The sequence below is a fragment of the Populus nigra genome, chromosome 16 (assembly GCF_951802175.1).
Source record: "Populus nigra chromosome 16, ddPopNigr1.1, whole genome shotgun sequence".
Lineage (NCBI taxonomy): Eukaryota > Viridiplantae > Streptophyta > Magnoliopsida > Malpighiales > Salicaceae > Populus > Populus nigra.
The window spans coordinates 10171880-10184945 of record NC_084867.1 but is presented as its reverse complement, the minus strand read 5'-3'; the positions used below and the strand labels follow the sequence as shown (position 1 = coordinate 10184945).

The following is a 13066-nucleotide window of genomic DNA, read 5'->3' as shown; positions in this document are numbered from 1 at the left end:
ATAATGAAGTATTAACTCTTTGCATTGATTTTAAACTCAAAGCCAAAATAAAAAATAAACTCTTTGAAAGTATAAAGAAGTAAGGATTATTTTGTGCTTAATATGGTTATGAAACTCTTTTTGCCCTCTCAAGAAAACATTAATAGATTAGAAAAAAAAATCAAAAGTAAAATATTATAAAAAAAACCTCTATGTAAAAAACCATGGCCAAGTAAACTATATAACAAAAAAAAAAACAACTTTAAAATAACCAACTTGTTATAAGAGTGGACAAATACATCATTATAAAAGTCAATGTAAAATGATAAAAACAAAGACTCGAGGACTAGAAATTGAAGATAAAATAACAAAAAATCAACTCCTCATTATTTTCAATTAAGAAACAAATACTGATATATAAGAAACTATAGTAATGAAATTTTAATCATTCAAAATAATAAAACATTAAGTGAATCCAATAGTGAACAAGAAAACAACAATGAAATTAATTATAGTCCAACAATGTGTCCATGTCTTTATAAACAAATTAATGTAATAAATCAATAAAATTATTTGATATTAGATATCATTGATAAAATTCAAAACCTGAAATTAAATGAGAATACCTTCTCAAATTAAGAGATCTAGTTTCAAATAAGAAAAAGTCAAAAGAAATAAAATTGTACAATCTTTAACAAATCTTAAATCGAATTTTCCAAATAATAAAGCCTAACTTCTATTATAGATTTACAAAAAAAAAAATTAGAGAAATCAAAGATGAATTAAGATAACTTTAACATGATCATAACAAAATTCAATTAAAACTATTGCTACTAGAAAAACAAGATCATTTTTCATCTCAAGAGGATTATATAAATCAAGAATTACCTTTAACCTATTAAGAAAATGAAATTACATAAATCTCACATCAAATATTAATAAATACGATAACAAAAATAAAATTTTAAAAATAGTACATAGAAATAACCTTGGTTATCAATAACGAACATGAGATTAAAACAATTGTTCTTGTGGATTCTGGAGAAGATCAAAATTGCATTCAAGAATGATTAGCACCAATGAAATATTATGCAAAAAATACAATGATGCTAATGGTAAAAACCTTCAAATTAATTACAAATTATCAGAAGTTCATATATGCAATCAAGAAATTTGTTTTAAGAATATATTTATACTTGTCAAAGATATGATCCAACAAATCATTCTCTGAACTCCCTTTCTAACTCAAATATATCATTTTATAGTAAATAATCCAAGAATCAAAACCAAAATATTTGATCAAGAAATAATTTTTAGATTCATCTTATCACCAAGATCCATTGAAACAAACACTTTTGAAAACAAGTCAATCTACAAATCAAATTTTGTAATTCAAAATAAGAAACATTTGCACTCACTAAATCAAGAAGTATATTATAAAAAAATAGAAAAAGATATTAAACTCCCTCAAAATCAAGAGAAAATCAAACAATTTTAAGAATTAGTTAAAAAGAAAGTTTGTTCCAACTTACCAAATGCTTTTTGGAATATAGAATGACATATGATTTATTTAGCTTTTGAAAAAGGTTATGATGAAAATAAAACCCTACAAAGGCAATAAAAATGTAAATGAATCAAGAACTGTTCAAATATTGTAAAACAAAAATCAATGAATTACTCAGAAAAGCTCTTATAAGGCCTGATAAATCATATTAGATCTTATTAATAGACTCTATAATTCTTTAATATTTTCAACATTTGATATAAAGTTAGGATTTTGGCAAGTTCAAATTGATGAAAAAAATCATTACAAAATGATATTCATAGTTTCATTCAGTTATTACGAATGGAATTAATGCCTTTTAGACTAAAAAAACCCCTTTAAAATTTTAGAAAATAATGAATGACATCTTTAACACATATTCAAAATTTATAATCAATAACCAAACATCCCAAGACTCAACCTCATAGATGAATTTATGTTAAGGATCAATAACCATATGAAATCAAACATCTTTAACATATATTAAAAAACAAGATTTTTAGGATATAACAAATACCAAAGATTAATAACCTAAATCAATAAAATTTACAAATAAATTTCCAAATAAAATCAAAGATAAAACTTAGCTTCAAAGGTTTCTAGGATGCCTCAATTATGTTTTTTATTTCTTTTTTCAAATTTTATACCCATATTTTAACATTTATACAAAATACTTAAGAAAAATCCTCTTGCTTGTAATCACCAAATGATAAAAATTATCAAAACCCTTAAAAGTTGGGTAAAGAGACTTTCATGTTTAAGGATTATTGTAATATCCCACATCGACGGGTGAGGACTTGGGGGGGCCTTATATGAGCATGCTCACCTTGACTAGTAAGACGTATTTTGAGGCCATACGTGGCTGCCAAGAACAAATCCGTGAAGCCCGTTGGCCAAAGCAAACAATATCTTACTAGTAAGGTGGGGTGTTACATTGGTATCAGAGCTCGGCTCACTGGCTGTCCGGTGGTGCCAACAGGGTCGTCAGGCTCCTTAAGGGGGGTGGATTGTAATATCCCATATCGGCGAGTAAGAACTTGGGGAGAACTTTATATGAGCATGCTCACCTTGGCCATCAAGATATGTTTTGGGGCCATGCGTAGCTGCTAAGAACAAATCCGTAAGGCCCGTGGGCTAAAACGGACAATATCGTACTAATGAGGTGGGGTGTTACAAATCTTGATCTAGAGGCTTCTCTTATAGTTGAGATCGATGTCTCTAACATTAGCTATTGTGATGTTCTCAAAACAATAGGTTCAAAGTCAAGAATAGGTAAAACGATATCATTTTGGTATCGGGTTGGGTGCTCAAGAAAATTATTTAACTATTAAAAAGAAAAACATTTTCAATTGTTTTATACATCTCATTTTTTAGGATGATTTATTTCTCAAAATAAGATTTTTTAGAAATAGATTGTTAATCAACAAAATCTATGATTGAAAAGGATGTTCTAAATATTGTGTCAAAACAAATATTTTTGTAGATGACAAACAATTCTATCAAATTTTGATTTTCAAGATTGAATTCATAAAAGAAGAAGCTACCTCTTTCCCATACTTTCTATCCAAAGAATTTTTACAAGGTTAAAATGAACATTCTACTTAATAAATAAAAATAATCATAAGCTTAATTAAAATAAAATGTGTTAATATGTGAAGTTTATTAATGATGCAAATAGTGTTTTATGATAGTATAAATGTTTTTATTTATATAAGGAAGCATTAGTAATAATAAAATGTAAAAAATCAATAATCCATTTTGTAATGAAATGACAATTTACATAAAAACAAATCAACAACACCATTGATATGCAACTATTTATGTGACTTGTTCTCCTCTGCGGGTCGGATAAAATGTTTTTTAACAAAAAAATGATGTTAAGCTGACATAAGAGCATTTTAAAGAAATAAAAAAAAAGATTGTTGAATGATAAAAATAAAAAAGAAAATAATCAAAAAACAAAAGAGTTGTCAATTCGTTTTAATCCATTAAACTTGTGATCTAGGTCATTTGACCAAAAATAACAAATTTAAGAAAAACCTCAAAACTCAATCCTTAACAAACCAAATATTAAAGGTTAGAATTGAAAAAAATAAAATCTAACATACAAAAAGATAAAAAAAAATAGCAGTTATAAGCCATAAAAAAAACTTGAGTATGCTCAAGTCAACCCGCTAAACCTAAAAGTCAAGTTATGATATTAAGACAATCCAATAGAAAGAAAAATGAAAAAAGTCATGAAACCTAATTTTTTTAAAAAACTAATGTCAAATTATGAGGTGAGAAAGAAAATAAATCAAAAAATTGATGCCAACCAACCATTGATTGCTTATAAAACTCGTGATTGGGTGTAATGAGATAAAAACAAAATATGACATAAGAGCTTGGGTGTAATGAGATACCCTATAAAAATAAGGTATTTTTATATTCGAGCATTTTTATACAACTTCTTGATTTGACATAAGAGCTTGGGTGTAATGAGATACCCTATAAAAATAAAGACGAAGAACACCATGAAAAGAAAAAAAAATCAACATTGAGACATTGAGTAATGAGATAAAAAAAATAAGTCTATAAAAAGATGGAACCTATGTTAGCTCATAAAACTTATGATTCGAGCAATTTAATTAGAAACATCAAACTTGAAAAAACTATGAAGTTGAAGCCTTAAAAAATCAAATGTAAAAAATGAAATTAAAAAAAAATCAATCATAAACTATCAATAAGAACAAGGATAAATTTTGATTAAAAAAAAGGTGAATAATTTTGGATTGAAGGGCTAAATTGAAAAGAAAAATCAATATTACAAAAGAAGTAAAAGAAGAAACCACTTAAAAAATAAGGATCAAATTTAAAAAACATTAAAAAACTAAATATTTTGATTAAAATATGGAATTGAAAACAACTGAAAATTTATAAAAGAGATGAGAGGAAAAGAAAAGGAAAAAAAACAAGGACCAAATTTGAAAAAAAACAAAAAAAATTGATTGAAAAATGAAATTGAAAAACAAAACAAAAACCTACAAAAGGACCAAGGATAAAAATAAAAAATAAAAAAATAAGGATTGATACTCCATAAATACTAAACATGCGCCACCAATAAAGAAAGTGGATGTTGTATGGAATCTAATGACATTATGAAAGATAATTGTTTACCTCCGAATGATATCATATGCGCAGTTGAAGCGTGATAAAACCCTTTCATGCACACTGTGTGCATGACACTCACTTGATAGTTTTAAAATTTTAATTATTTTTAATTAATACAAAATACCAATTTTCCCTCTATTAATATAGTTATAATGTAAAAGCCATGTGAAGATCTAGAAATGCTCCCAAAGCAGGCGTAGGTTAGATTTCATTCTAAAGGTAAGTTAGTGATTTTACTATACTAAAAAAGTGAAATATATATAAAAAAACCCTAGCAGCCAATTATCTGATTTTTTTTTAAGAGCAATGAAAGTATTTTACTTTTCTAAAAAATGTGAAAATACCTTTGTACCCCCATTGAAAACAAAAATGACAAATTAGTCACATGGAAAAGACCATTTTACCCTTGAGCCTAGTCTTGTATGTTGATTTGGTTAAGGGAAAAATCATCAATTCACTATTACAATTAACTATAATATGTGTCTAGAGGTACAATATATTATACATGCCTGATTTATTTTGTTGATTTTAAATTTTAGATCTAACTAGTTTATTGACCGACGCTCTACCGTGGGCTGAATCATTTTTTTAAAAACACAAAAAAGAACACTATGAGCTCAAAGATGTTTTTGCAATGCTATTAAACCCGGGAAAGAAGATAAATCTTGAAATTCCTTGACTTGGATCTTTGTCTAGCTCAAGTTTCCAATAAAACTATATAGGAGCTAACTTGATATGAATTGATTTATTTAATAAATTCAAAGGAAACCTAGATGACTAGCTTTTATTTTTAAAAACTATTGTCGAATGATGAAAATGAGGAAAAAAACAAAAAAACAAAAAATAATAAAAGATGTCGAGCCATGTAAATTTTTCAAACTCATAACCCAGGTTATTAAAATAAAAATATCATAAAGGAAAAAACAATAAAACTTAATTCCTATCAAATATAACATTGATTGATGAAATATTATTATTATTATTATTATTATTATTACTATTATTATCTTTATTATTTTTATCATTGCTACTTTTATTATTATCATTAAAAGTATCACTATTATTAATATTATTAATAAGTATGATAATCATCATCATCATCATCATTATTGTTAATATAATTATTATTATTATTATTATCATTATTAATACCATCATTTGAAAGAAAAGAAAATTCAAGAAATGAATTAAAACAAAATAAATAGATATTAAAAAATCAGGAACAAAATCAAAAGAAAAGAAACTTGAAGGGCTGACATGAAAATGTGAAGGGTCAGATATGATTTTTTAGGAGAAAAGAGAGAGAAAAAAAGATGTTGGTGATTTATTGAAGGTCTAATGAATACACATGTCACATAAAAAGAAAAAATAAATCAAAATAAATCTACAAGAAGAAATCAATTTTTTAACCATTGAACACAACCAAATGCTTATTTACTTTTAAAGATAATAAAATCATTAAACTTTGCAAATAATTACTAAAAAAATCAAGACACCTCTTATCAATTAAAAAATGATAAATAAAAAGAATATTTTATTCTAAAAAAGACACTCAAATTAGTGTTTTTTAAAGGATAAAATTCTCAATTTACTATTACAATTCTAAACAAAAGTACATGTAAAGTAAAAAAACACACACGTTTTAAATTTTCTTTTAATTTTTTTTATTCTATGTTAGAAAGTCTTTTATATATATTTAATCCTAAACTTCAATTTTATATATATATATAGAGTCGGGTTTTAAACGGATTTGGAAAAATCGGTACTCTAAACGGGTTTGTCTTCACACATAAGCTTACAAGAAGGTATTTCACACCCCATTTTTCAACTCCTCTTACGAAGCAGTCCCTCCCTCCTCCTCCTCCTCCTCCTCTATTCCTCCTCCTCTTCAGTGATTTTCATTTTTTTTTGTTTGAAAAAAATGGAGGACATCACCGGAGGCGCATCTTTACCATCAACAGGAACAGACGCAAAAAAACGCCGAGTCACCTACTTCTACGAACCCACAATCGGCGACTACTACTACGGTCAAGGCCATCCAATGAAACCCCATAGAATCCGTATGGCCCACAACTTGATAGTCCACTACGCTCTCCACCGTCGGATGGAAATCAACCGTCCATTCCCAGCAGGTCCTACAGACATACGAAAGTTCCATTCTGATGAGTACGTGGAATTCTTGTCTTCAGTGTCGCCACAATCTGTGGGTGATCCAGCATTTGGGAGGCAGTTGAAGAGGTTTAATGTTGGCGAAGATTGCCCAGTTTTTGATGGGTTATTTGGGTTTTGCCAAGCCTCTGCTGGTGGCTCTATTGGTGCTGCTGTTAAGCTTAATAGAGGGGATGCTGATATTGCTTTGAATTGGGCTGGTGGCTTACATCATGCTAAGAAGAGTGAGGCTTCTGGGTTTTGTTATGTTAATGATATTGTTCTTGGCATTCTTGAGTTGCTCAAAGTTCACAGGGTAAATTACTAATGCCTCCTTTTCTTTCCTTTATTTTTATTTTTCATGTATTTTGGCTATTGTTTGTTTGCTTTGCTTTGGGTTATTATTATTTTTTTATACTTGTTTATTGATCTGGGTTTTATTTTGTAAATCATAAGTTGTGCTCGATATTTTTTTTTCCCATCTTAGTTGAGTCTTTTTTTCCTCTCTCTCCAGTAAGCTATGTATTTTAAGCAATGTTTTGGTTGGTAATATTTTATTTGTGTGCTTAATTTTTTAGAAAATGTAATGGTTGTTATTTGAGACTCGAAATTCGGGTTAGGTGGTATCGAAATATCAACTTGCTTAATGAGATGCAAACGACAGCACAAATTTTATGCGTTCTAGTTATTCAGATTGGGAGTAAAAATGATGGTTTTTATATATGCCTTTCCTGAAGTACAGTAGTTTCTTTGTATTCGAGCATTTTTGTACAAATGATGTCAGTGCTTTTGATATCTGCTCATTTCCAATTTTAGTTGCGATATGATCAATTTTGAATGGCCATGTGCCTCTTCTTTTTACATGTGATCTTATTCAGTTTTAATTGAAGAAATTTTGTTTATCGTTCAAGATTTGCGAATCAACATGGTTGCATGTTCTGATTTCTCAATGTTTTTCTGAATGCCATATTTGAATGTATTTGGGCAGCGTGTACTGTATGTAGATATTGATGTCCACCACGGAGATGGTGTTGAGGAGGCATTCTACACTACTGACAGGGTTATGACAGTGTCCTTCCATAAATATGGAGATTTCTTTCCAGGGACTGGGCACATTAAAGACACTGGTGCTGGGCAGGGGAAAAACTATGCCCTGAATATTCCATTAAATGATGGGATGGATGATGAAAATTTCCGTGGTCTGTTTCGGCCTCTAATCCAAAAAGTGATGGAGGTTTATCAACCTGATGCCGTTGTTCTCCAATGTGGTGCAGATTCGTTGTCTGGTGATAGGTTGGGGTGTTTCAATTTGTCTGTTAAGGGCCATGCAGACTGTCTTCGTTTTCTTAGATCTTACAATGTTCCTCTGATGGTCTTGGGTGGGGGTGGCTATACTATCAGGAATGTTGCCCGTTGCTGGTGCTATGAGGTCTCTCTCTCTCTCTTTCACACGTGTGTGTGCATGCACACACAGGCATATCAATTCCATTAAAATGCTAATAAGTTACTAATGCACCTGTTACTTTGTCTCAGACAGCTGTTGCAGTTGGGGTGGAACCAGATAATAAATTGCCTTACAATGAGTACTTTGAGTACTTTGGTCCTGATTATACACTTCATGTTGAGCCATCCAACGTGGAGAACCTAAACTCACCCAAAGATATGGAGAGAATAAGGTGAATTTCAGACTTCATTACTTCTTTATGACTGAAGTTGTTATTAGTGCCATGTTAACTCTTAGAATTACATTTCAAAATTGAGGATACAACTTTTAGAGATTGGAACCTACAAGAAAAAAAAACATTTTGCATTTGTCATTGTGGTAAATACCAACTCTGTAATCTATAAACAGGGCATAACTACTTCTTGTTGATCTGCCCCTTCTAATGCTCATATCAAATAAAGGTTTCTCTTATACTTCTTTGGAACTTAGAGTCAGAATTCCAATTTTGAAATTCCTATGCTTTAAAGCATGGTGCAATCCTATGCTAAATATTCTCGTTCTTACTTTGAATTTAGTAGCTGATTGCCTCTTTGATAAGTTTCCTGTTTGAAATTCCTCCTATATTCTTCAATAGTTACAAGAATGAAGTCAATTGTTTTATTTGAATTGAAGCTTATGAATGGAACTGACAATCAGATTGACAACCATTTAGCTGAGAACCCATGCATTATGACTAAAATGTCTGTTTGGAGGTCTGTTATTTCATGAGGCCTAAAAATTAGCTTCTGTTACCTGGCATTCTGTTTTTCTTGTTGAATGACCACTGCTTTATGCATCTGTTCTAATATTCTTTACTTCTGCTATTTGTACATGCTGTGGTTAAATTTTCTAAGAAAATGTCTGTGTGCTTAAACTTAATTCAGTTTGCTGCTACTCTCACACACTTGCATGAATAATCTCTCCCTGTCTCTCTCTCATGCATAGAACTTAAGTATGCATCTAAATTTGGTTGTAGATAAAAATAGCTTTACCAATGTTTTGTACATGCATTCGTTATGTGTCCTTCCATCTTTGTTGTAATTATGTTGCTTGTACAATTGTGTGACTTGCAACTTGTTCAGGAACATACTGCTAGAGCAACTTTCTCGACTGCCCAATGCTCCCAGTGTACCTTTTCAAACAACACCACCCACAACTGAAGTTCCGGAAGAGGTCAGTAGGCAGTGGAAAAATTTTCTTGACATGGTTGGATTGTCATTACTTCTTGGATTACATCTCTTTTCTTTATGAACTCGTTGGATGCAGGCTGAAGAGGACATGGATCAAAGACCAAAGCGTCGAATATGGAATGGTGAGGATTTTGAGTCTGATCATGATGAAGATGAGAAACCTGGGCCTAGATTTTTCGATGCTGATGCACAGCCAAATAATAAGATAAGGTAAGAACTTTTAATTGTCTGCTGAACTGAACTGAACTTGTCAAATGACTTCTGGAAGACGGTTCTGGTGCTCTTCCCCTCAGACTATATCTGCAGATAGCTGAAGCTGCTCAAAGCTTCACACTCACCCATTTGTACCTTGGTGGTAGAATATGGGAGGAAGTTCATTAGTTGTTCTTATGCAAGTTTCTTTCATTCTTCTGTCTCTCATTGTCTTTCACTGAGAGTTTGCGAGAGTCATGCATACGATGTGACTGCAACTGAATCCAAGAGTGGGATTATATGACACCTGCTTGTCATGTTTGTTAAATTAGTCTCTGTTGCTTTTAGATGCTTTGATTACTTGAGATAAAGGGAGACCCTGAGAGACATCACTCGTAGTATTTCCAAAGTGAATTGGTACATGCGTGCCCCTTCATCTGATATGGAAATTTCTGAATCTTAACGCAGGGATGGTGTGGATGCGATGGAAGAAGACAAGAAAGAGCATCCAGGGTTGTGATGCACGGAGATCAGTTATCTTCTAGTTTCAGTCCTATCCCCCAACACGTAGCGAAGGATTTTATGTTTGGACCACCAACCATATAGATACCTTTGACAAATTATCATTAGAATAGGCAGTTGCAAATGGTAATATTTCCTAGTTTTGCAAAGTCTTTTTGTTAAATTACTGTGTTGTACAATTAGTTGTGGTTGATAAGCTTTGGACCGACCTAGGCCATGTCGCATGCCTATTGTAACATACACATGATGCAGTAAAGTTGAATTGGTCGCAACTGATAGTGGTGAAGCAATGGTGGCTAAGCATTCTCCTTGAATATGTTTAGTTTCTTAGGTCATGTCATGTAATGAAGGAATTGTAGTAAATTATGCGAGCAACTTGGGCAACATGTTTCCTTTGTATTGGTGGCTCGCTCACTGTAAGTGGTGAGCCATGATTTATTCGGAGCTTTTTACTGCGATGCTAAAGAGCCTCTAGGTTCTGTTCTTTCGCCAGTTCATGTCATTACCAACCCCAATGAACAGGTCAAGTGGTCAAGGATGTCTGTGTTTTTTTCTCTCCTCTGATCTTCATTTCCCATGATCTCGGTTGAAGAACTAGTTAATTATACCCTCAGTATAGAATTCCAAAAAAGGAAAAGGTCAGCAAGGCCCTCCATAATTGTTTTTCTGGGCTTAGCAATAACGTTTTTACGGTGGGTGTGCGGTGTGGCAAGGTGGTCAAGCAAGCATACCAGTAACAAACAGCCTTGTTCCAAATTTCTCACGAACAAACAAGCCATGTTATTGTTATTATTCAGTGGAGCATCTATGTGCATGAAACGACACCGTTGTCCGTATCCTTTTGTTCTCCTGTCATGGCCTTGTAATAAATCTTCGCTTCGCTGCCACTTGCCACTAAGAGCCATTAACCAGAAAGAAAGCGAAGAGACAGAGCAAATGTCTCTAACAGCTCTTCAAATTCGACCGTTTACCCCCTTCCCAATTCAAATATCTCACCATACCTACCGTACAATCATCAAGCTCTCCTCCAAAACCCTTTCAAAACCTCTCCAAATAAAATCCAAATCTCAAGAAACCCACCACGATTTCACCCCCCAAACCAGGACTCAAGAGGATGGCATCCCCATTGAAGATGTCAAAATCATAGCCAAATTCAAGTCTAGACACAACTACATTCGGGTCCTCGAAATCTCTCGAAAAGCTGATCACCCTTTTGCAGGTTCTAGACTCCTCCTCTTAGATGCTCCTGGAAACATTCACAGCATTTCCTTCCTCTTCAAATCACTAACCAACACTTATTTCGACGTTTTCGCTGCTTTGCCCCCCATCATACCCCCTGGACCCATTGCCATTCTCGGATTCGGAGCGGGTTCCGCAGCTCGTTTACTGCTAGAATTGTATCCAGGAGTGGTGGTCCATGGATGGGAGCTTGACTCATCGGTGATTGATGTTGGGAGAGAGTTTTTTGGTCTCAAAAAGCTCGAAAAACAATACCCAGATAGGCTTTTTATTTACGTTGGAAATGCATTATCTGCTAAAGTTAAAGATGGGTTCTCAGGGATTCTTGTTGATTTGTTTTGTAAAGGAAGCTTGATACCTGAACTTCAAGATCCGAACACTTGGGAGAAATTAAGGAAGAGTTTGAGGAAAGGCGGGCGAATCATGGTGAATGTTGGGGGTAGTTGTGTGGAGGCTGAGGATAAAAGAAGGGATGGCAAGGTGGTTATGGAAGATACTTTGAAGGCAATGCACCAGGTTTTCGGTGATAGGCTTTTTGTGTTGAATCTAGGGAATCGAAAGGACGATAGCTCGCTCGCTCTCACCGGTAAATTGCCGGATGTTGATGCTTGGAAGAAGGTGCTTCCCAGATCTTTGAGCTGCTATGTTGATATGTGGAGACCCCTTAGTCTTTAGTGCGCATGCCGGACAGTGCTTGAATGCTGTTATGGTATTTGTGTTTATTCCTGTACGAATCAATACTTATATTTCTCCATGTGCTTTGCCTTCTGTCCTTGCATTTGTTCCGTGGAAAATTGGAGAAGAAATGACAGTATCGTTTTGTAGGGGGGAAAAATCCAAAAATGCTTAAGATCATTTGAGTGTTTGTCCGAACTTTCTTATGAAGGAGCACTCCTTAGGCATCTTGCTATAGACATGATACTGATAACCCAGAACTAAGCCAAAGCTTTAAGGCCAACTCCATGATCTTTAATTTATCTCTTAACAAGTTTCCCCATCCATGTTCAGTGATCACCGTAGTATGTCTTGTGATGGGGAGCATTTGTCCAAGGACCGATACCTTCAGGACATTTCATTAGCATTAACCTTCAGGGAAAAGAGTCTTGTTTGAATTATCAGACAACATTATCTAATTCTGGAAAACAATAGATTGTGAGAAGTGACTAACGTGTTAGAGTGAAATTGTCTCCAGCATTATCATCTCTTTTTAAGATCAAAGAATGTGCGAAAAATATTTTTCATCGACTATAAGGATTATCTACTTAAAAGATCATCAAATTGATAAATCGGATAACTTGAGTGTTTGTTAGTCCAGGTGAAATTGACAACCCTATGATCGGATCAACTTCTCTCTCTCAATTTCTGTCCTAGAACACAAAGGAATGATACTTGCAGGACAAACATATGTCTGTTAAGGGAGATTCGAAAGAATTTCTTTTAATTGATTTCCTGTTAGCAGCCAAGGATTGATGAGAGAGTCAGCTGATCATTGTGCAGAAAGAAGGAAGCAACAACAGAAGGTTAGGCAATACGAGAAACAAGAGTAGTTATTCAGCTGTATTGATGTATAAAACGATTGTTGTATAGGAAGCTGATCATTCAAGAAATGATACAAGAGAG

The 13066-nt window shown here is 32.8% G+C and overlaps 2 protein-coding genes across 2 annotated transcripts; both read left to right on the top strand.

Moving 5' to 3' along the window:
- The first annotated feature begins 6438 nt into the window (after positions 1-6438).
- Positions 6439-10699, top strand: LOC133675974 (histone deacetylase 6). The gene is made up of 6 exons (XM_062097554.1): positions 6439-7136; positions 7809-8249; positions 8354-8496; positions 9386-9476; positions 9570-9703; positions 10154-10699. Exons 1-6 carry the CDS (start codon positions 6594-6596, stop codon positions 10203-10205), a joined length of 1404 nt encoding a protein of 467 aa, XP_061953538.1. The 5' UTR covers positions 6439-6593; the 3' UTR covers positions 10206-10699.
- Positions 10700-11091: 392 nt separating this feature from the next.
- Positions 11092-12301, top strand: LOC133675975 (uncharacterized). The gene has a single exon (XM_062097555.1). It carries the CDS (start codon positions 11144-11146, stop codon positions 12119-12121), a length of 978 nt encoding a protein of 325 aa, XP_061953539.1. The 5' UTR covers positions 11092-11143; the 3' UTR covers positions 12122-12301.
- Positions 12302-13066: the final 765 nt, after the last annotated feature.